Source organism: Festucalex cinctus, chromosome 6, assembly GCF_051991245.1.
Source record: "Festucalex cinctus isolate MCC-2025b chromosome 6, RoL_Fcin_1.0, whole genome shotgun sequence".
Classification (NCBI taxonomy): domain Eukaryota; kingdom Metazoa; phylum Chordata; class Actinopteri; order Syngnathiformes; family Syngnathidae; genus Festucalex; species Festucalex cinctus.
This window is the reverse complement of record NC_135416.1, coordinates 21,613,401-21,638,019: the sequence shown is the minus strand read 5'-3', so window position 1 is coordinate 21,638,019 and position 24,619 is coordinate 21,613,401. Positions and strand designations below refer to the sequence as shown.

Sequence of the window (24,619 nt, the reverse complement as noted above, 5' to 3'; positions counted from 1 at the left end):
TGGAACCTAACCCCAGCGGAAAACGAGGGAACACCTATATAGTTAATGTATCACTTTGATTCTCTTTCGTTCTCGCATTGCATTGTGGTCTATATTGACCGGTTAAGTGACCATCGAGGTTCACTACTTTTCCAAGTGCATTGTGGGTAATTTTGAGTGCACTACATTTTTTCTTTTGGACATTTGGACACCCTTACAAAATGGTGTGAGTCCTTGATAGTGCACCATATATGCAATAGTGTGCACATTTGGAAACAGCTCTAGTCTGTGCAATAACACAAAAGATTGCTTCTGGCTGGTGCTATAAAAGCATTTTTATGTTGACCCAGTGTCGGCCTATTTTTGTGTTTGGCACAATTGAGTTGGTCGACTTTTTTTAGCTAGCCCCACTAGCTGCTCTGAAATATTCTCTTACCACCACTTTGAGCTGCTTCATGATTCCGTCAGAGAGATGTGAGCCTTTCACGGCTGCTTTGACCTCGATGCCAAACGTTCCTTTATCCATGGGAATGATGATAAAGGGTAGAGCTAGCGTAGTTTCGGCCCCAATTTCAACTTCCTGGCTGAACTTTGTGCGCTTTGAGGCAGCACTGCACACATGCGGGGTCTCAAACAGATCCACACGAACCTCAAACACAAAGATGGAGAAGGAAACTGAAGGATGGTCGAGTTTTATGGTGTCCACACATTGTTACAGCCAAGAACTGAATGTCTGTGATTTTAAATATGGCTTCATCTTCTGAAACGGCAGCGTGACCACACGCACGCAGACTTACTGTGTGTTCGTCAGGGCTGTAGTTGTGGAGGATTGCTTTGATTTCAATCTGCTCGCCACGCACAGCCGAATAAGGAAGCTTGAGGTCAATGAAGAAATCCTTCCTTACTATCACCTCTAAAGGTTCACTGACACAGATTCCTACAAGATAGCACAAAGTGGAAAAAAGGGGTAAATAGGAAGCACCATTCAGAGCTAGCAGGACATTTTACAGTAGAAGCAGCTTTCGGTTTTAAGGAGAATTTGAAATTAGTGGCTCCTCACCATGAGTTTTGGATAGACTAATACCAATGAACTGCCATGTTGTTATGGAGTCTTGCATGGGAATATAACTCAAATGCGTTGTGGTGTCACTGAAACAAAACATTTCATAATTTTGTACAGAATATATGTATATCTCATTTTTATATGGAAAACAAATGTACTTCACTAACTTATAACAAACTAAGGCCAAAGGTTATGAACAACTCTGATGGTGTAAATTAACTCTTTGACTGCCAGGCGTTATAAAAACAAAACAAAAAAATCCACAGTGCCAGCCGCTTTTGAGCATTTTAACCCATCTTTCAAGGCAAAAAGAATATTGTTTGCCTTTACAACATATACAATGTGGCTACGAAATGAAAGATCGCATTCCATTCATTGGAATTTTACTAATCATCATGAAACGTCTTTGGCAGTCAACAGAGTTTTTTTGTTTTTTTGTTTTTTTATACACAGTTCTTGTATTGGATCTTATTTTTAATATGCAGTTGAACCTACAGAGCCCTCATTAGTATATGTTGAAAGTAGGGCTGGGTTTTGCCTCCAACCTCACAATACATATCACGATACAGGGGTCACGATATGATACGTATCGCGATACATATGTATCCCATGATCTTCAAGGCGATACGTATCCCGATATTTGACATTAATTTACTTGCATTTTATAATAACCGTCATATGTATACCTAAAGGATAGGTTTATCATGCTGGATGACAAAAATGTTTTTGTTAGTAGCTCCTCTGGTTTACCACCAAGCAGCATGCCTGGTCTAAATGTGTACGCATTACAGAGCAAGGAGCATTTTTCACAGACACACCAGGAAAATTTATTAATAGGCATGAGTCAATATGAGCAAAAATATCAAAGTATTAAAATTACAGCTCTAAAATGGGCTTATTTGAAATATTTGGGGAAATAGCATTTTTTTCACATTTTCTTTTCCTTTTTTTTTTAAACAAAATATAGGAAAATTGGTACATTGAGACACTTGCCATTGTTAAGTTTATAAATAAACAAATGTTGATATTCTGCTTTCATTTTTCTTAGCAAGACAGTGTCCAATCACTGGTGATCTATTTTTGCATTAATTGAAGGCAATTAACTTCAAAGACGCTGCTGTTTTTTTTTTTATAGGTACAATGCAAGCTGCAAAGGCAACTGCCTATTTAACGTTAACGAGCAATATCGATTCAGGTGCCTGCGTATCGATACGTGTACTGTAATGAGGCTCGCAACGATATATTGCCGTATCGATTTTTTGAGCACACCCCTAGTTGAAAGTATACATATAAAGTATAGACCAGTTTCTTTACCAGTTAGGCGTTTGTCGCGGGCAAGCAGGCAATTCGATATCAGACCAAAGCCAGCTTTCAGGGAAATTTGTGCGGGTAACAATTTCAATGTTGTCCAAGTAAACATGGTCGTTTTTCTGACCTTAAAAAGAGATTTAAAGAGTCATGTGAGAAAATGATTTCAGCGGGCTATGCATAATGTTCATTGTGTTCATCTCTTACTCCGAGCTATTTTAAGGGTGTCGTGCTTCATATCAGCTCGTTGGCTTTCCAGCTCCAAGCAGCAATACAGGAAAGCCTCGACACACTGTGGACCAGCAGTAATGTACTCGCTGCGTAGTTTACAAGTGTATGAGAGACGAGTTTCCGCCATGCCATCCAAACAGCACTCCCTCTGTAGCCCGTGATATTTACCCTCTGAAAAAAAAAAACGAAAAGAGAAAGACCAGAGGCCACAGTCAATAGCTTGATGTTATGATAGCTGATACCAGTGCCGCCCCCCCCCCCCCCCCCCCCCCACACTTTTTATTTTATTTTTTTTAATTTATTTATTTTTTGCACTTGTTCAGCATGCATTGACTACAAGTGTAGTAATAGCCTTACCTAAAGTTGCAGTAACCTCTAACAGAGTTGCAGCTCGTTTCTTTCTGCTGGGCGATGGGCATTTCAGCTCTGGAAATGGAGTACAGTTTAATCATAAAAACCTACCCAGATATAGATGAGCTCTCTTGGTTAAATGTTGGTTTTCTGCATTGTTAGGCAATTAGGAGAAAATATTCAACTTTTATAAATAAATAAATACCGTAATTGCCGGACTATAAGGCGCGACTTTTTTCACACGCTTTCAACCCTGCGGCTTATACAATGATGTGGCTTATATATGTATTTTTTCTGACGGCCGCCAGGGGCGCTCGAGCAGAAAAGGTAAGAGTGAGACAGGTGGAATATATGTGTGGAGGAAGACACAAGTTGAATGTAACTTGGCGCTTTGTGCATGACTAAAATGAGCATCAACAAACCCTCATCATGTAAAATACAAGCAGTCTCAGTCTAAGTGACTTTTACCGGTATGTTATTTTTAAGCAGCCCTGTTAGTTACTACCGTATTGTTGCTGTGATACTACCGCGTCACAGGCACTGTTTGGAAAGAAAAGCTAAGGTATATTATTATTAAACCTTTGAAGACGCTTTCTGTGTACCGTCTTTCTTTGTAAATATCTCATGTTTCAATGTGGGCACATGCGGCTTATAGTCAGGTGCGGCTTATGTTTGGACAAAATGCATTTTCCTTTAGAAATGTACTGGGTGCGGCTTATAATCGGGTGCGCCTTATAGTACAGCAATTACAGTAAGTAAATAAATAAATTAATAATAACAATAATAATAATAATAATAATAATAATAATAATAATAATAAGGGGCATCCTATTTTTTTTAACAGCTTTCTTTTTTAAATGTTTCTGGCATGTTTCAAGATTTAATTTGTTTTTGATTAAACGCTCAATGTACTTGCCTGTAAGGCAAACTAGCATTTCAAATTCCTTGTGCTCGTCTATTGACAAGTAGACTCACAGTAATGCTTAAGCACCTTAGTCTGGAAACCAGACCGTAACCAGCTGTCAGCTTCAAGCGCATTTCTGAGGCGGGTTTTATGGTTTGGGTTTTGTTTTGTCATCTGTGTTTGGTTTGGTTTTGGTTTGATCTTAGTTTAGTCTTGTCATTGAACTCATCATCCCAATCCTCTCGTCTTCCAATCAGCACCACCTGCCCCTTGTGTCATGTCCAGGAGTTTGTCATTTGTCTAATTAGTCTGCTCCTATTTAGTTCCCTCCTTCCCTGCACTCTTTGTTGGATCGTTTGTTTGTGTCACTAAGTCTGTCATTCTCTTTGAGCTAGTCCAATATGTTTTGTTTGTTACTTTGCTTCCGAGTTTTGGTCTTCTGTTCATGACAATTTATTCCTTGTCCCTTCCTTGCCTCTTAGTTTATGTTTTTGGAAATAAAGTCCCTTTTTGTTCTCAACATCCACAAGCCTGCTTCGCCTCCCTGCTCCCTGCATTTGTGTCCTCAACACCCCCACTGAAGCTGACAGTGGGGAAAATATTAAGAAAAGATCCAATCGGTGAAGAGCGAATGTGATGTCATAAAGGTGTATGTGTGGAAGAGTAGTAAACACACGGACATAGGTATGAAATACAACTTTTCATATGTAAGTCAGTGAGTAAACAGTAGCGGTGGGCGGATGTGGAGTAAATTCAACATGACTACTCAAAGACAGACAGTAGTGAATGACTTGTGTTGTTGTTGTGGTAAAAACTTGATGGTTGGTGTGACGATAGACTTCCGGCGCTGAAGAGTGACGTTGCTCACGAATACTTCACAGAAAATAAACAGAGTTGATTAAACTTTTCGTTTTGAGCTGGGCTCAAATCGCTTTCAACAGCCGAGTGGCAAGACCAACTCTCTATCGTTCCAGAAAGTGGGTGTGGCTTACCATGCTATAAGCATCTGCCTTTTTGCCTGGATTAGAAAACAGCCCATTCTGTCGAAGCCCATTTTTTCCCCATTCACATGAAGCGAATAAGTATGGAGTTAGAATCATGCCAAAACCCCGTAAACACAAACAACATGATCTATGTACACGGAACGTGATCAATGTACACAAAACCTGATCTACGTACACAAAACCTGATCTACGTACACAAAACCTGATCTACGTACACAAAACTTGATCTACATACACAAAACCTGATATACGTACACAAAGAAGCATATCTTCAATTCCAACAACAAAAGAAATCTTTAAAGTGCAAAAAAATTTTTTTTGGCACCAGCAGTTGACCAATCACAGCGTAGTCATTCTTCAACGAGTTGGCCAAACTCTCTCTCAATACGGCGCTGATTCAACAGCGCCCCCTGGTGTAAAGTTTACTGGCTTTGCGCGTGTGGATCTTGGGTTTTCGGCATGTAAAACTGCTCGGCAGAATGTCACTGCCAAAAGTCACGTGAGTTTTATCCGTAATTGTAGAATTGCTTTTTATGTGCGCAAAACATTTTTTTGCACTTTTTTTTGCAGATTTTTGTTGTTGTAATTGAAGATATGATTCTTTGTGTACGTAGATCACGTTTTGTGCACGTAGATCAGGTTTTGTGTACATAGATCAGGTTTTGTGTACATAGATCACGTTTTTTGTGTTTATGGGGTTTTAGCATGATTCTAATTCCATAAATAAGTAATAGTGTTCCCTCGCTCACGGTTTCGTTATTGCAGATTTAGTCTACCACGGATTTTCATTTTTGTGACCGTAACTTCTTCTATTGCAGTTTTACTTCACTATTTTGCATATTGTATTGCCATATTTCTTCCTTCTAAGTGAGGCCAATCAAAAAAATGTTTGGAGAGAAATTTTGTTTTATGAAAACCGAACATAAGAAATCTTGTCACACTCAAATCCCCGTCTCTCATCCTAGGTGTGTTCTGAAACACGCTAATGACGAGTGAGCTGCCAAAAGTGAGTGTGAGCACATTAGAGAGAATCTGTCACCTTGTCGGTAAGGTGTTCCTTGTCCAGCGCTGCTCTCAAAAACCAGCCCAGCGTCATAGAACACGCCCATTCCATTCTTGCCTCCACCTGGTGTGCAACCTGGGTCGTGCTTCTCCACAGTTTCCCACACCTGTTAAGCAATAACCAGTCAAATTATATATACATGTAGCCCTAAAATTATCTAACAAATCACCTACTAACATTTGCTACTTTGTACAGTATTTGTATGGTTGTTGCCTCAATTATTATTTCCCTGAAACTATGAAAATGATCAGTTACTGTACAAAATTAATTTTCATCTGGATGCATATTGATCCAAATGGGCACCAAACAAAGAAGTCAAACGTGTTTGCCTTTTTCTGAGTCAGACGATGCTTCTTGTTCAGAACAAAAACCCCTTTGTCAACAGCCACCAGGCCCACAGTGGACTCGGGGTCTCCAGTGACCTTTAGTCCAAACATCTTGCGAGGTTCATATGATGGCACCGGTCTTGATGATTCCAGTTTGAGCTAAATAAACGAGGAGAAACATATCTGTGTTTTCAATTCATAAAATCAGCAAATCAATCTTTGAACTTCACGATTTTGGGTCATTTTACCGAGCCCATGCAGGAGTCCTTGACATCCACCCAAACGGAGTCTGACACCACCTCGCTGTTATCTGGACGGTAGTAAGCTACGATACGGAATGATGGGAGCATATCTTTGTTGATGGGAATAATGAGGGAGATCAAAGCTTGGCCTATCGTCCTGTGACGACCATATTTGGCCAGTTGTCCCCTGCCAATGACCTTTAGAGACAAACGTCAGGCATTCAGGTTTCAAAATGACAAACACACACCCACATGAAACACCTCTCACCAAGTATGTGATGTCAGTATCTTGAGCTGGCGCCTTGTTTAGATTGAGGTTGATTTTCAGGTTGTCTCCCAAATCCAGTTCAGCTGTGTCCACACCTGCAAAAGTCACACTTTCAAGATGACAAACTGAAATAGCTTCTGCACTGTAGTACAAGGAATCATGATAACGCATCCATTTACCGATGTGAATGTAGTTGTTGCTTTTGGTATCATATGGTAAGGCTTCCATTTCAGCAACTGCTTGCCTGTCTCTGCTAATTTTAGGGTCATTGGTCCGTGCCTGTTGAAGAACAACACAGACAAGCAGACTGGTGAATCTTTTTAAAGGACCCACATCACACTATTTGAATCCCTTCTACAGTTAACTACATATTGTCTTCGGCAAAATGGCAATGTATTTTTGTTGTTGTTAAATTAGTTATTTTGGTGGCCTGGTTCACTAAAACCCCACATCTCCCGGTGCAGGTGTCACGCCCTTTTCATACCATTGTCCCAAGTCGGCTGCTCCATGAAACAGAGAGTTTGGAAGAACTTATTGGGGAGCCTTACGTCCTCTATCCAGAGTCAAGCGCCAGCCTTTATACAGCATTGATATACTATTCATCCATGCAGATGCTAATGTATGTCGAATAAGTTAATTTTTTTCTAAGTGCTGTCAAACGATTAAAATATTTTAACTAATCAATCGCACAATTTTCTGTAATTAATCGTGATAAATCGCGATTAATCACAATTACTTCTGCTTCTACTTTTTTCTTCAAAGCTTACTTAAAGGGATACTTGACTCATTGAGCCATTTTCAGCAGTAAAAAGTTTACTCATTAGCTCCCAAAAACGTATAAATACGTCATAATTTAAATGTTTTAAGTGTCCCAAAGACGTACTTATACTTTTTGTTGTTGTTGTTGTTTGTTTGTTTTTTTATGCCAGAGCATAGAGAAGGCTTTGATGCAGTCTCTCTACTGCAGAAAATGGTTGAGTGGCAGCAGAGTATAAGAGATCAACCAGGCCATGTTAAAAAAAAAAAAAGCTGATTTCCCCACAGTTCTAAGCAGAATTGTGAAAAACGATTAAACTTAGCTATGTTCTATTGCTAATTGCTGCACAGCGGAAACAGATAGGAATATACTTTTTTTTCCCTGATAAAAGAAGAGACTTTAATCCCTCTTTTGGTATGTTCCATATTTTTATAGCAATAGAACATAATATTTCGCGGGCCTTGAAAAATCAGTCCAAATCCAGGAAAACACTTAAGTGAAAATGGTTGGGAGTGAATGAGTTAATGTTTTGTCTATAACAAATGTGGTAACTTAATTATTTTTCATGTACAATTAGTACCTTTTAAAAAGTAATTTTTCTACTTGCTGTTGACTGATGATAACATCACCTGTGGTGAGGAAGTAGGTATCGACCAATCATGTTTACTGACCAAACCCAGAAAACAGTTGAGCACTTGACGGAGGGGGGTTTTCTTGCGTCAAAATAATCATCAATCCGTCCATAAATTTGGCAAACCGTCAATGACGGACGTCCCGTTTTGGTGACGGGTTGACGATGACGGAGCATTTTCGGATACACACTTCGAATGGCAGAAACATTGACGGACCCTCATTTTGCTGAGCAATCGACACATGACGGATTGACGGTTTGTCTTGAAATATTGACGGACTGACAACGATGCAAAGTGTGTTCCGAATTTTGACGATTGCCGAATGACAGATGTTCAAAATGTATTGTCCATGTCCTTCGCTCTGACCACCCACACACAAAACCGTAAAGAGACTTACAGTGATCTTCAACTCGGAATTTGGATTCCTTGCAACTGTATTGACAGTGAGCTTGGCAATGCCGTTGTCTGAGGTGAAGCCGCCCACCTCGCCTGGGTTCACCACCACAGGAATAGCTCGTGCTGGAGTTTCATCAGGATTCACAACTTTAAGCTGCCTCCCAAGACACAAAAAAAATGATTCGTCAGCAAACATTCAACTGTTTTTCATTCTATATTATTACCGTAAAACAAGATTTACAGTAAAATCCCATGATGACACACACCAGTGTTATCAGGTAATGCGTAGGTCAGGAGTGCCCAACCAGTCGATCGCGATCGACTGGTAGTCCACGGACTGATCGCAAGTCGACCGCGGGGAGGGGAGGGGAGGGGAGGGGAGGGGAGGGGGAGGGGAGGGGAGGAGGAGAGGAGAGGAGAGGAGAGGAGAGGAGAGGAGAGGAGAGGAGAGGAGAGGAGAGGAGAGGAGAGGAGAGAGAGAGAGAGAGAGAGAGAGAGAGAGAGAGAGAGAGAGAGAGAGAGAGAGAGAGAGAGAGAGAGAGAGAGAGAGAGAGAGAGAGAGCGATTATTTTTATTATTATTTATTTTTTGTAAGAACTGCCTGTGCGGACCATATTACACATTCAGTCAAAAGAGTATTTAAAAACAAAAAACAAATATATGTAACCCAGAAGTGCTGCACCGGCCCCTGCGCACTGGCGACGTGCTTGACGGAAGTGGGTAGCGGTCAGCATTAGCAGCTAGCAGCCAGGCACAACAGAGCACTTACATGACGCACTAAAATGGCGGTAAAACGAGCCAAAACATATCATTTTCACCCAGAGTGGCAGGAAGATTATTTTTTGTTTATTATAATTCAAAACCCGTCTGTTTAATCTGCAAGGGAACAGTGGCGTTGGCGAAGAAAGGAAATCTGAAGCGGCACTTTAAAACTACACGGGAGCTACGACAAGGAAGTACCGACCAAAACCGCATTAAGCACTGCAAAAGTGCGGGATTTGAAAGCACAGCTTGTAGTAAAGCAAGCAGTTTTCACAAAACCGAAGAACAAGCGGCAACTATTGCTTCCTATCGCATAAGTCACGTTCTTGCTAAACACAAGAAGCCATTCAGAGACGGAGAAATTGTTAAGGAGCCTATAGCCAGCTATATGTGTTTTCCATTTGCTAAAAATATTGATGTTGGCGACATTGCTGCCAAAGTGAAAACACTTTTTGACATGGAAATCTCTGCACTTGAGGATGAGATTCTGACCTTGCAAAATGACATTGAGATGAAAGCCAGATCAATATTTGCTCAACCTGGAGAGCATGTCAAGTTCTGGAAACTGCTGGTGGAGGAGAAGTATCCCAACCTTAGAAGATGTGCCTTGAACCTGACAGCTCTTTTTGGATCAACTTACCTGTGCGAGTCTGCATTCTCACACATGAAAATCATCAAGTCCAAGTACGGCTTAGTAATGACCAATCACCACCTTGTTGCCTGCCTACGCCTTGCAACCAGCACCTCGACTCCTGATTGCGAGAAGCTAGCTGCCTCCTCCCAGTGTCAAGTCTCCCACTAAGGTAGAAAGTGATTTCCTTTTTTTAAAAACTCAGCGCTACACTTGTCTTGTATCTGTCCCCCCCTCCAGTTTCTTTCATATTAAGGTCAGTTATGGTTATTATTCATTATGGAGTTTACCAAGTGTGTGTTGCATGAGTGAGATCATAAGAGCGTTATCGAATGTCTAGTGGCGTGTAAAACAACACAAAAAAGTGTTGTGAGGTTACACAGCAGGCTGGAAAAGATGTGTGAGAGTTTGCGATGTTGACACTTAAGTGGTAGATCTTTGGAGCTTGGCGAGTTGAAAAGTAGATCTTGGGTCAAAAAAGGTTGGGCACCCCTGGCGTAGGTACTGGTAAACGTTAAACAATGTGAAAGTTTTTTTTTTTGTTTTGTTTCTTAATAAGCCCCCTGTACAATAATGGTTTATAATATAAATCCCACCTTTTAGAAGCCGTCAAAATTATTTGGAATTTTCTTTCTTCTTGTTTTATTGTAAGCATATACGTACGTATGTATGCTCCTTACCGTAACATCAAAGGACATTCCAGGTTTGTAATATTTGGGTGTCTTCGTGAATTGGATGGTGTATGGAGATGTGACAATCTTGATGCCTCTCAACTCGGCTTCCACCATTTCACTACCTGTAAACAAATTGAACTTGCATGACAATGCATTTTAAAACCACTGTAATTGTAATTAATTATTATTTGTGGCAGCAGAATTGGTGTCATTCTTAAAAGTAGCACATCTGTTAAATAGACGAGGTTAGATTCCATTTGTCCAGTTCTAGCACATCAGTGCATTTAATTTTAATTACGAATGTTTTAGCTACTGCGGTGATTATCACTCCATTAAATCAGTCATATCATCAAATATTTTTCAACATCTCTGTCAAATCACTTTTTTTTTTTGTCTGTTTCAGTCGAGCACAGCTTTGACTACGTTTATATGGAGGCAATATACCCTTTAAAAACCTGAATCTTGTCACTGTTCGGGTTTTGGAAGGCCATGTAAACATGCGCAATCTGCTCTTATTGGGGTTTTTAAAGACCTGACTAAGACCCCTGGGTTATTCCCAATTTGCGTAATGACATTGCCCGTTCGTTGCACATACAAACGAGCTATTCCAATCGAGCACAATGACCATGTATACGGGAGTAACTCTGTCCGCCACACGTAAACGGGTTATCTCGAATGTTTCAGAAACCGGAATTCCGACCTTAACCCTAATATTGACTTTATGTAAATGTAGTCATTGTGAACTAATGATACTTTTGCACTGCTGAGCCAATCGAAGCACATGAAAATGGCATGGCCTAGTTATTCTTTGTCACTGCTGTTATTTTTATTTTACATTATGAGCTTTTTGTTTGTTCGTTTTTTACAATATCGTGCTTTTTTTTTTTTTTTTTGCTAACCTCCCCACAATATCGTGAAAATGATCATATTGTGAGGTTCATATCGTGATATTTATCGTATCGTAAAGTTTGGATAACGTTACATCGATAATTCATATATGACAACTCAATCAATCTATCAATTTTCAGTGATCACTTACTCCTCACAAGGATCGCGGGGGTGCTGGAGCCTATCCCAGCAGGCTTTGGGCAGTAGGCGGGGTACACCCTGAACTGGTTGCCAGCCAATCGCAGTAGCAATCAAATCAATCATTCAGAACATTTTCTTACCACTCAGCGTCAATACGCTGGCAGACACAAATATGTGACTTCCCACCAGTGTATCAAGGTTTGGGACTTTTGGTGTGATGACATGCGCTTTCTTGAGTGTGGCCACTCCACGGCCATTCTCGATCTAAAAGTCCAAAACACAAAGATAGATAGATAGATAGATAGATGGGGATTACTTTGACTGCATTTGCTGCACTAACTTCCTTCTGTGCATAGACATTATCTTTGTATTTTCTAGCTATTAATTCATACAGAAATAATATAACTAAACCCCCAATTGATTAATTGATCAGTGACTGTCCTCATTGAAGAAAATGAATCAGTTATGTATGAACGAATAATGTACGTTGTGGTGTAAGGTTTTGCATGCACTTACAGGGACTCTCTGAAGAGAATCAGAAAAGCTGCTCTTTTCACCATCCTTGAGATACCCAAACACCACAAAGGCCGTCCCATCAACCTCTTTACCAAATAGATACCTACATCGCATGGAAAGGAAGTGAAGTTCTCATAATGATTGTAAATGGACGTAAAGCACAGACACTCGCTTTTCTGCATCAAATTGACTTTCACTTACGTGGCTGTGATGTCAACAATGAACTCTTCACTATCCTTGTAGAAGTAGGAGACCAAAGGTGTTAATTTGACTTCAAAACTCGGGAGCACTGAAAGTCATGAAAACATTTCATTGTTCCAAATTGGATACAAAGTAAGAGACTTTTCTGTGAAACAATTGACAATATGGTCGACTCTCACCATACTCTTTGACCTCAAACTCGGCATAGTAGCTCTGCTGTGGTTGACTTTGGAACTTGGCCACTATTTTCCACAGTCCAGGACTACACAAAAATAGGGATGTAACGATTAGGGCAATATCATAATATTGTGATATTAAAACTGCCATAATATCGTCGTCGTCATGTTCACAACATTAACTCTTTACTCCCAATAACGTATAAATAAGTTTTTTTTTAAATGTTCTAAGTGTCCCAAAGACATGTTTATACGTTTAAAAAATTTTTTTTTTGATGCTAGAGCATACAGAAGGCTTTGATGCAGCCTCTCAAATGCAAAGAACGGTTGCAGAAATGGTAGTTATTACACAAACGGCCAGCAGGTGGCAGCAGAGCAAAGGAGATCAACCAGGGCCATGTAGAAAAAAAAGCTCAATTACTTAGAATTTTGAATAGATTTGTGAAAACTGATGAAACTTCTAATGCTAATTGCTGCAAAACGGAAACAGATAGAAACATACTTCTTCTTCCTGATGAAAGAAGAGACTTTAATCTTTCTTTTGGTAGGTTCCATGCTTTTATAGCAATTGAACACAATATTCTGTGGGCCTTGCAAAATCAGTCAAAATCCAGTAAAAGAGCCGGGAGCGAACGGGACTGCTTCTGTGAAAATGGCTGGGAGTGAATGAGTTAAAAAGGAACACATCTGTTAAAAAAAAAAAAATTCAGGTTGATTTCTATTTGTGCAGTTCTAGCAGCCTCTAGTGGCTACTTTATTAGTGCAATTTAATTTTCATTAGGAATGTTTTGGCCTTCTATATTTAAAATCTGCTAATTGTCAAATGAAGGGGAACCTAATTTGCTTGTGAAGCGATCAATGTGTGCTTGCCTTAGCAAGTAAGTGCCTCAATATTGTTATTAGAGATTGTAGGTGGTTTATATGCATTGCTGTTATGTACAAAAGCACAATATTGTGCTTTTTTTTTTATTTTTTTTTTATTTTTTAAGTATGAGGTTTTTTTTGTTTGTTTTTTTGTTTTGTTTTTTACAATAGTTTGATCTTTTGTAAATACCCCCCCCCCACTACCACCACAATATAGTGATAATTATTGTATCGTCACCTTTATATCGTGATAATATTGTAACGTGATATTTGGATATTGTTACTTCCCGACACAGAAATGCAAACAAGTTTTTAAAATTAATTTAAAAATATACTCTGGACAGAGCTCACAATAAAGAAAGTAATTAATTAATTAATTAATTAATAATAATAATAATAATAATAATATCTAAACAAACAAAATTTCCTCAATTTTTGAGTCAAAGGAAACGTTAAAATAATAAATAATAAATAATAATTAAAAAAAAAAAACATCAATAAAAAAAGTAAATAAATCACCTGACTATCTCAGCAAGTTTGAAGTTTCCACTGTAGATCCCGGACTTCAAAAAGACTGACTCAAGAGGTAAAATGATGTCTTCAGGGGTCTAAGGATAAAGCACATTAAAAGAAATCATTATCATCATCAGCCTCACATGTTTTACTGATCATGTACTAGAGGCACTCCAAAATAGAGCATCCATCGAGTGTGAAACTGATTGACTGGATGCAAAGACGAAGGCAAGCAATAGCTTGATATTTGTCCATGTCAATGAAAAAAACAATGGCACTAACGCGATTTAATCTCTTGTGTAAGGCCCCTTATTTGCTCCGTAGAACATGTTCAAATTTGTCTTATGACCAGAACAATGCATTTATTGTTGAACAATATCAACACCAATTCTGCTGTCACCTTTTTCTATCCAAACTCCGTACTAATGTATGTTAGGAATAGAAAGACACCTTAAATGTTCTGCTGTAGGATAAATGTTACCCACAAAAAAATGTTTTGTTTTTTATTTCTTTGTGATTCATTTCATGTGAATTACTAGCTACTAATAACCGACTGGGAACATTTTAGATAAAAATGCTAACCATCATCTCAATGATTACGGCGGCAGCAGCATCATCTTGATTTGGGCCGTCTCTCTCAATAGGAATCATACCAGGCGTCAGTCCAAACATCCTGTAGTTCACTGAAAGCCAGCAATACAGATTTTAGTTGCGATAAGTTGTTTTGAGCCATATGGCTGATAATGACTTCACCCGTTGCGCACCTGTGCTATCGGGGGTGTACAGATTCTTGTCCGTCTGTATGAAGATGTATCCAGACTGGAAGGAGACCAACACAACTTTCTCCAACAGCCGGTCAGGGAATTGAGCTTGCAGGTACACATACTGCTTGACGGTGGGGTCTGTGCTAAAGTCCTTTGCCGGTATCTAGGACAAGGACAGATATGTTGTATTCAAGTGCTCGGAGACATCAAAAATATACTCGTAGTGTCTCTCTTTTACCGTAATTTGTCCAAAGCCTTGGAAGTTGTTAGCACTCGTCAGGGTGACTGATGCACCCAACCCAAGTTTTTTGGTTTTGGTTGGATGGTTCATCACGTTTATGTCCACTTTTATGTCACCCCCACTGCAGTCTTGACATTCCACAAAAATGTTTTCTGCTGTTCCTACCCGCAACAGGTTGGGGGAAGACATCACCTTCCTGCAGCACATTAGAGGAACAATCATTAGAAGCATATTCGGACCTCCATTGTTGGTTACATTTGGTAATAGTTCACAGTAGCAGAGCTGTAAAATACAATAAAATATAAATAAAATAAAAAACAGCTTCTACAAAAGTATGAGTCGTTTGTAAATTGCACTATTAGAAACATCATATTGTTAGTATTTTTTCATGAGATACTGTCATACTTTGTGAAGTGTTTTACGGGATTTTCTTATCTTCATCTTTTTGACTTCGCGGCAGGATTTTGCAATGAACATGAACAAAAACAATTTGCTCTCCCTTTCTGATCATTTTGATCACATCACGACCATATTCGGAACATGCCATGTCTCAACAGGATAACCTTACATGCACCCGCTCTTACATGGACTCTGTAAACAATGAGTCAACTATTGATTTTAAGGACTAAAATCCAGCATTTGATAAGTACAACATTTCACCACTGCACTGTTTACCGTGTTTGATGTAATGAAACAAATAAAAACTAACCGTCTGGTCATATTAGACCAAATTACCTTGACTTGCGGAACTGCAAACTAGTGGTCTGCTAAATATTATGCGAGTGGGCAAAGCCAATGTTTACAGTTCCTAAATGTTATTAATTACAATTACAGTGCGTAACAGGCATGATAGATAGATAGATAGATAGATAGATAGATAAATAGATAGTCAAAAACAGTGCTTTTAGGCATTATATGTATACTTTTCTTTTAGTAGCATGCAGTTGTGCTTGAAAGTTTACATACCCTTGGGGTTTGTAAACTTCTGAAATTACGAACTCAACTGGAAATGTACAAAAACTAAACATCGCTTAATGGCAGAAAAACGCTATGAATCGTCAGCAAAATTCACACACGTTGCTACACATGTCAACTTCAACCTCTGAAATTATGATTGTTATTATCAAAATAATTGACACAATATTTTGGATTTTATCGGCATTAAGCTTTTGTCTCACCATACACTGTGCTCATAAGATTGCATACCTCAAGGGTATGTAAACTTTCAAGCACAACTGTAAACCTAGTTGTTCCAGACATTAAAATGACCAAAGAAATTGATGAAACAAAGGTGGGCTTGTATTTTTTTCCCATGACTTTAGATCAGGGCTGGGCAACTGGTGGCCACAGGACGTATGCAAAATCATGGAAATGCCGAAATGCGAATATGCATTGACTGCAGTTTTAAGCTGTAATGTCACCATTCACCACTAGGCAGCAGACGTGGCTTATTTGCGCGTACATTATTGCCCTATACTACAACATACGTTGGCCTAATAATTTTTTATTTTTTTGCAAATTTGGAATGACAAAATAGTACCTCGATATTATTAAACATTTTGAGAGAGTTGATTTTTGGAAAAAAACAAAACAAAACCGTACAAAGTGAATTCTTGAATTGAATGTTGGTTTGCTGTTGAGCAGTTTTGCGCCAAATCACAGTATGCTGTTATTTTGTTGTTTGCTTCAAAGTTTAAACCCTTTGTTGTTGGGTTAGGATAGTCAGTGGATCTTTTATACATACATTGAGAAACGTATCATAAAAAAATGTCATATGTTAAGAGCACATATTTTGCAAAATTGCAGATATTTTGTCCATATCTAAACTGGCATTGTTTTTTTTTTGTTATGCTACTGGTTAGGAAGTGCACGGTCCTATGTGGCCCCCAAGGACCACTGATGAAAAATTGTGGCCCCCTCCAGCATTAAAGTACACAGTCCCTGCTGTAGATAGTACAAGCAGATCCTGTTGAATGTGTGCAATGTCTACTTACAGTGGATCACCATCAACCACAGAAGACAAATAGGCACAGGCCAGAGAGGCCAGCAGCCACAGAGGATTTGTACGCATGGTCTCCCCGATCTTGAGCTGCTGTCAATGTAGAGTTCAGCACCACAAGGCTCCACTTTTATATTCCTCGCAACCAGTCTCCTCCCAGTGGGTCCACCGAAAGTATGCACAACATAATTTCCCGTAAGCAGTTGTCAAACTGCTGAGATTGGCAAAGGTCTACAAAAGATACATTTCAAAATCAATGGCTTGTTTGACAGAGTTTCTTTTTGAGAAGAAGGTTAATGAATACACACAGGGTAAATGGAGTGCACTTATACAGCTTTTTATCTATGTCTAGAACAGCGGTCTCCAAACTACGGCCCGGGGGCCATTTGTGGCCTGCCGTCCATTTTTCAGTGGCCCCCGACATATGCTAAAAATGGCATTTGACTCAGTTCAAATAAAATAAACAAAACAAAAATGTTTGGAGATGGTGAAAGTAAGAAGGGAGGGTATCGAAAAACAGGTGCCATTGAAGGTTATTTTAGTTAACTAAAACTAATGAAAAAATTCAAACTAAAATTCAAAAAACAATATTGTTACCGAAATAAAATAAAAACGAAAATGCTTTTAAAAAAACGAAAATTAACTGAAACTACATTTTATGTTTACAAAAACTAAAACTAACTATAATTATAGCAAACGTCCTTCGTTTTAGTCTTTGGTAATTAATTTACTACATGAGCCTTTGGGGATGATTTTAAATGTAATTTTTATTAGATTTATTTTGATATAAACCGGAATAATGACGTTTGAAAGTATGTCACACAGAAGTGACGTAATCTCGAAGCAGCCACTAGAAATCACCAAAAGATGACGTTGCCCCCATGGTGTTTTTTTAAATATTGTGCACAAGTAATACACTTTTTTTTTTCTTTTTTCTTTTTTTTTAAGACTAATACTAATACTAAACTAAGAAAAACTAACAGAACCACCCTGAAAACTAATAAAAATTAACTAAAATGAAAAATTCCAAAACTATAATAACCCTACTGCCATATTACAAATAAATTGGTTTATATACTGTACCATTTTTCTAAATATGCAAAAGCACAAATAAATTATTTGTACAATTAATTTCTTCACAACATTATGTGGCCCTTGCGTCCTTCTGATTTTCTGTATGTGGCCCTCAAATGAAAAGGTTTGGACACCCCTGGTCTAGAACAACACACACATAAACAAAGGTAACTATGGTTAGATGATTGGAAGAATCTCAAATGCAAAATTACAATTGGTTTCACATTAATTCATTTCAGTTAACATATTAATAAATTTGCAACCAGTCCAGGTGTCCCCCGCCTACTGCCCATAGCGAGCTGAAGTAGGCTCCAGCGCAACCCGCGACCCTTGTGAGGAATAAGCGGTCAAGAAAATGGATGGATGGATATTCATAAATGTGTGGAGTTTACGTTTGTGTTGGTTTTCTCCAGGTATTTTGATTTTTTTTTTCCCTCCACTTCCCAAAGACCTGCTTCTAAGGTTAATCTAAATTCCCCATAAGTGAATAAAGAGCCGCATATCCAAAGAACACTATGATATACAAAAGTGCATTCATAATTTTTATTTATTTTTTTTGGTCCAGTCATTTTAGTCGATGTTCATTTCCTGAACCTGTTGGGTCGATATGTCTTTTGAACATGTCCAAGCACACAAGGTTCAAGTTGTGTAATCCCTGGCAAACATTTTTTGTTTCAACAGCATGGAAAGTTCTCTGATGACAAACTTGTGCTTGGTAAATGTGATGGCCTTGGACGGATTTTTCCAAAATGGCTTTATTGATCAAACATTAAGTTCTGATTATTAAAATACAAATTTATGTTCCTTATCATTCTGGTGTAGCAATGATAACTATGTCATTGTGATTACTGATGTATTTAACAAGTCTTTGATAAAACATCATGGTGACCAATTTTCAGACAAAGTACTTTTTCATATGGATCCAATTCAACTTTTTATTTATATGAACCTTCTGCTTCAAAGGAATAAATGAAAACTACTTTATGTGAATTAAAGAAAAAAAATCACAGTCTGTCACTCGTACATTGAAAGAGATTTTATTTTTTTACTTTTGTTTTTCTTTTGAATTAGCTCTATTTGCTGCTCTTTCCATTAACAAAACAAAGTAATTATATGTATAACCCACTCACATGATCAATAAATAAATCATTAATTCACATGAGAATATTTTCAAATTGTGGACATGCAGTGATTTGACTGTAACGAAACAGTCTTAATTTAAAATGTTTCCAGATTTCCAGTGGTTTTGTAACCCTTAAAATCAATATGGAGTCTGGATTTAATCATGTTAACAAACACTGTTACAGGCTCAACATGACCATCCTTTACCTCCTTCTCCTGACCAAAATACACTGCCGGTTCTGCTTGCCCTAAAACGAAGTTGAAAAGCTGGTCTTTTATTTTCTGTAGATAAGTGTATTTACAGCAGAATAAAAAACCTGACAGTTAAAAAAAAAAACACCACAAACGTTAAAAAACAAAACAAAACAAAACAGATTTTCCTGATGATTTTTTTTTTTAAATCATAAGGGTTCTGTTGCGCCCTCTAGTGGCACCAGTTTTACATTGTGTAACAGGGATCTAGAAAAGTATTTAAGGTCTGATATAAGGAAGGTAGGGCGGCACGGTAGTCGAGTGGTTAGCACATCTGCTTCCCAGTTCTGAGGTCTCCGGTTCGAGTCCAGGCTCGGACCTTCTGGGTGGAGTTTGCATGTTCTCCCCGTGCCCGCGTGGGTCTTCTCCGGGTACTCCGGTCTCCTCCCACATTCCAAAGACATGCATGGTAGGTTAATTGGGCGCTCCGAATTGTCCCTAGGTGTGCGTGTGCTTGTGAGTGTGGATGGTTGTTCGTCTCTGTGTGCCCTGCGATTGGCTGGCAACCAGTCCAGGGTGTCCCCCGCCTACTGCCCAGAGCCAGCTGAGATAGGCGCCAGCAGCCCCCGCGACCCTTGTGAGGAATAAGCGGTCAAGAAAATGGATGGATGGATATAAGGAAGGTGGCAGGAAATTGAACATCTGTCACTGTAGTTTAAAAGCAGGTGGTTATAGCATGTGACTTTTTTTTCCCCCCCACAGATTGAGAATTATTTGTGTGGTTCTTGCAGAAGTGAGCCCAGTGGGGCCATCCAGATGAAACCCGGCACTGAAGTCTTGTTCTTGTGACTGCCCTGGTCACTCACAGGACGATCTTGTTTTGGATGTCGTATACTGCGTCCACCTGCTCCATCCTCTCTTTTCAACAAGTTCCAAAAAGGGAAACCAAACGATTCAAATTGCACTTAAGAAAACAAGAAAAAGGAAAGTACCCATGCTGTAAAAGCTGTACAGCGAGTCACTTCTCTTTGTAAGAAATTGTAACCTGAAAGCAGCTCTCCTGTTGGCCAGGTGAACTACTAAAATCATTTAAAGTGGAGAGGATCAACGCGTGCTAGCGGATGCCACAGGGAGGTTGAGACCTTCATCTTAAGTGTAAGGACAAAGCTAGTTATATTTCTCTTGCCACAAGCAATCCCACCCCCCTCTCCCCCGTTAAGAATTCAGCGGTGAGGCCGCCAATCCCAAAAGCTCTGTCACTTTGCAGACACACGGTGGCAACAAGGAGCTCTTGCAGTGTCATCTACATATGCTGCCAGCTTCCTCTCTGCTGTCACCAAAGGGAAACATCAGAGGAAGCTGCAGTGTTCATCTGGATTGTTTGTCCACTCACTCTTCAAAAGAAACCAGCATCATACTTTCTAATGTTTGTAGCTGCTACCTGTGCATAAAGAGTGAATTGTCCATGGAAAACCCAGGAGAGGGAAGATTGTCCACCTGCTTCATACCCTGAGATGTAAGACAGGATTTAATAAACAAACAAACAAAATTTGTTTTATTTATTTTTGATTTGAGGTAGTCTAAGTCTCAACTCTGCTACCTACCTTCCACCTGTCCAAATTCATTATAGGCAAGCAAATTCTGGGATTATTTTTTATTTTTTATTTTTTTGCAAACTTTAATGATCCACCTTTGTCACTCAATTAGTCTTTACCGTTAATGTCACTGGACTAAGCCTCAATATGGTGCTGCAATGATGCAATGCTGCATGATGTCTTATTTCTTGAGCATTGCAACTTTCTCTATGCATTCAAAACATGTGGGTTTCCTTATGTTAAATAAATAAATAAATTATTCCTTCCCCTGTTTTTCTTGAAATTGGCCGTTCTTGTCACCAACCTTTCTCTTTGAAAAAGACATGATTGGGGCTGGGTGACTGGCGATCTTTCCATTCCACTTGGAGCCACTTCAGAATTGCGTTTTGCCAAAGCTGAGGAGCTGGAGTAGGCCATACGAGATTAAAACACACACAAAGACAAACAAAATGCCTACGACAAAGAAAATGTGGGGGCTGCTGTAAACTTTCATGTCAAATAGGCCGCAAATTGCACCCAGGTTGTATGTTTAACACCTGATTTATCATCTTCAATGAACACGTACAGGCTATATTGGAATATGGGAGGATGAAGCCGAAATACTTGGACAAAATCCATTAAAAAAAAAGGGGAGAACATAATTCCACACAGAAAATAAATGAATACATTTGAAAGCAGGTAGGTTAGTTCTTAGGTGCTTTTTAGAGTGTAAAATGTGTTGGCACTCAAGTAGCTCGTTTACCAATTAAATGTTTGCAGTTATTTTTGTTACATTTTATACTTTATTTTTATTTTAGTTTTTAGAGCAGTTGGTGTGCACGCGCGTTATTATAATAAAATTACACAAGTGTGTAAAACAAACAAAAAGTGTCGAACGTCTCCTCGACCGAGAATGAGAGACGCTTCTGATTGGGCCATGTAATTCACGTGACCTGCTTTATTTCCATACGGACAGTCAGGTAGCGTTGTACCATACCAAAATAGTTTCGGTTGTGCTGGGGGCACGTACGATGTCTCGCTGTCTTTAAGCTGGGGGCATCCACAAACGACGAGCTTCATTTCACCTGGACAGGTTACCGGCCCTTGGACAGGTAATTTTCTCTCAATTAACGCCGTGGGTCTTAAAATGTTGACTGCAGCTAAGAAATCGAGTTAGTGTTTGTGAGAGGGCTCTTCGGTTCCTCCTACTGCTTGTGGCGGATCCCGGCAGTCAGCTGAGAGAACGAACAGGTGGAGCAGGAGGAGCTGCATTCCTTCCTGACCGCAGAACCGCATTCTGATCGGCCACTCAGCACTAACTTATCGGCCGAGTAAAAGCAAGAGGTGGTGGGAAGGAAGCACACTGTTACTGTACTTAGTTTCACTGCTTAACTTGAGCAGTTCTCCGTCGGACAAGATTTTTACTTCTCCGCTCTACATATGAAAACAGATACTGTATCAAGCGGTGTTTGTGATCATTTCAGAGGTAGGGGATGGAGCAATCCAAATAATGCATTCAACCGATCCTCTCAGCAAACTAGTAAACAAGAGTAAACGTCGCCAGACAATGAATACAAAATGTACATCACACACACATTATAAGACATTTACCATAGTGGATTCATGGATCAATCATGAATTTTGCCATCCATCTCCTTATGAAAGAACAGCAAGCTGCTGTGCAACTATAGGGTGGAGAAATACTTGGCAAGTGATATATTTTTATTGTTAAATTACAACGTATTATCTTTTTCTCCAGTTGGTTCTCTGTTATCCTTAATTTGATGTGGGAAAACAGCTTTCTTCTGATTGGTTAATTCACTATACAGTACATCTGGCAAGTTTTAAGTGGAAGTGCTGCTAACATAGAAGGAGAACACATTTTTGCAATCCAGCATATGACTGTTTTCATAAAAATGTAAATTGTAAAAATAAAAAAATAAAAGTGTAAATTAAATTATCAGGATTGTCTTTGTTGAAGGTCATGTGTCAGTGGATATGACATGTATGGTATCGTTCCCCTCTATCATGATATGCATTGTATCGTGACATTGTTGGCAACATTCAGCCCTAATACATATATGTATGTACATAAAATAATTATCATCTGACTAGTTGCACTCTTTTTTTTTTTTTTTCTTTTTTTTTTCTTTTCCTTCCCAGATTCTGCATGATTAAAGCTGGTGCTTGTTGGCTCCAATGTAAAAGTCCAAGGCTTCCCCAGACCTTAAAGCTTCTTTCCTTTCTCCGGGGAGGTAAAACATTGTCACACTGTCTAAAATGTGTTTGTTTCTTTTACTCTTATCTCGCAGTTTCTCATAATAATCCAAGGAGGTTTCTTGGAACAGCATAGTATGATGTGATCCTATGATGTTAATATGTTACAAATCATGACATTTAACCATGTGGAACTATGTTGTTTTCTATACCAAGGCATTGCACTTGTCAAGTCCAACAGAGTTCTCCTCACAAAATCGATTGTCTATACAGATAATGTTTTGTAATATTTAATGTTTTTCAACTTATACAAAAGTATAAAAACAACATTGGGTTGTGTGTACAGAATAAATTAAATTTTATGGTCACAAGCAAGAATTGTATGTATTTGATATTTAATAACTGTACAGTTTTGCTTCATGCAGCCAGAATTTTTCCTACTTTGTAGTAATTTCCTTTCAATAATCATTGCACTTCTGATTTGCCAGGTGTCACCACATAAAGCAAAAGAAAAAGCAAAACACAAGTCTGAGGAGACTAGCTTACACGTGAACTCCGAATTGCACGTTTTGTTTTTGTTTTTAACCACTGGTTGAAGCAGGTCATTCTTTTGGAAACAGTATTTTGTTTTGTTTTTGTGTTTTTAATTTCTCTAGATAGATGAATTAGAACACATTATGCTAATAACTTCTCGTTAAAATAACTGTGCTTTTAATCCCACATTACCAAGCAGTATGCTATATTATAGATCAGCTTGAAAAACTGCTCCCTTGAACAGCTGTGTGAAATTGACTTCACGGTTAATCAGGCCTCTTCACTCACACGGGCAAATTCACTATTCCATATTCATCTATAAAACACTCACAGGTAAGAACCTACCATATCTTTACTCTTGTCTCTTCGCACCATCAGCAGTGGCGCGTTAGTCTAAAATATGCAGCTTTGAGTAAGAACTAATGTAACATATTACTTTTTCCTCACAAGTAATCAGACTAGAGTTACTCCTCAAAAATCACTAAATGTTACTTTGTAGAATATATTTGCTTCTACGTGCAAGTAACATCAGTATTTGAGAGTCACCTTTCACCATCACAGGCAGTTGCAGATGACCACCTGTGGGGTGCAGTAATGAGAAAGAATCAACAGGACTTAACACAATATAAACACATATTTCCTGCCTTCCTCACACACGAAACCAATAATGAATAATAAAATACAGGAGCACACCTGTGTCCTAACACTGTACTAAAGTCAGTAAACAAAATCACTTTTTATTTTAGATCATGAAAGAAAGGGAAACACTGGTATTGAACATTGTGGAATGCATTGAGAGTATTCAAATTCGCATTCCTGTCTGAGGGAGTGACATCATCGGTCTCAGTGGCTTGACGACTGATGTGGCCATAAACAGTGTCGTCTCGATTTCGGATGTGGATACAGAGACCACACTAATCCAATATTTATGCAACTAAAAACTTAAAAAATTTATGAATTGATGGAGTTTAACCACATTAAAATAATGTATAAAGGCATTGTGAAATTTAGC

General features: G+C 38.8%; 1 protein-coding gene across 1 annotated transcript in view; it reads right to left on the bottom strand.

Annotated features, from left to right (window-relative positions):
* Window positions 1-17,056, bottom strand: part of LOC144021321 (complement C3-like) — a 29,802-nt gene extending 12,746 nt beyond the window's left edge. The window contains exons 1-22 of the mRNA XM_077525511.1: window positions 16,890-17,056; window positions 14,893-15,091; window positions 14,655-14,817; window positions 14,473-14,573; window positions 13,897-13,985; window positions 12,517-12,599; window positions 12,338-12,425; window positions 12,137-12,239; window positions 11,761-11,884; window positions 10,598-10,713; window positions 8,526-8,678; window positions 6,919-7,018; window positions 6,740-6,834; window positions 6,478-6,669; window positions 6,233-6,388; window positions 5,880-6,009; window positions 2,939-3,007; window positions 2,558-2,752; window positions 2,357-2,477; window positions 1,040-1,128; window positions 777-916; window positions 416-628 (exon numbers count right to left, since the gene is read on the bottom strand). Coding sequence (XP_077381637.1) covers window positions 416-628; window positions 777-916; window positions 1,040-1,128; window positions 2,357-2,477; window positions 2,558-2,752; window positions 2,939-3,007; window positions 5,880-6,009; window positions 6,233-6,388; window positions 6,478-6,669; window positions 6,740-6,834; window positions 6,919-7,018; window positions 8,526-8,678; window positions 10,598-10,713; window positions 11,761-11,884; window positions 12,137-12,239; window positions 12,338-12,425; window positions 12,517-12,599; window positions 13,897-13,985; window positions 14,473-14,573; window positions 14,655-14,817; window positions 14,893-15,091; window positions 16,890-16,966 — 2,796 coding nt within the window. The 5' untranslated portion in view covers window positions 16,967-17,056. The remainder of the gene's footprint in view (window positions 1-415; window positions 629-776; window positions 917-1,039; window positions 1,129-2,356; window positions 2,478-2,557; window positions 2,753-2,938; window positions 3,008-5,879; window positions 6,010-6,232; window positions 6,389-6,477; window positions 6,670-6,739; window positions 6,835-6,918; window positions 7,019-8,525; window positions 8,679-10,597; window positions 10,714-11,760; window positions 11,885-12,136; window positions 12,240-12,337; window positions 12,426-12,516; window positions 12,600-13,896; window positions 13,986-14,472; window positions 14,574-14,654; window positions 14,818-14,892; window positions 15,092-16,889) is intronic.
* Between the last annotated feature and the right edge of the window lie 7,563 nt (window positions 17,057-24,619).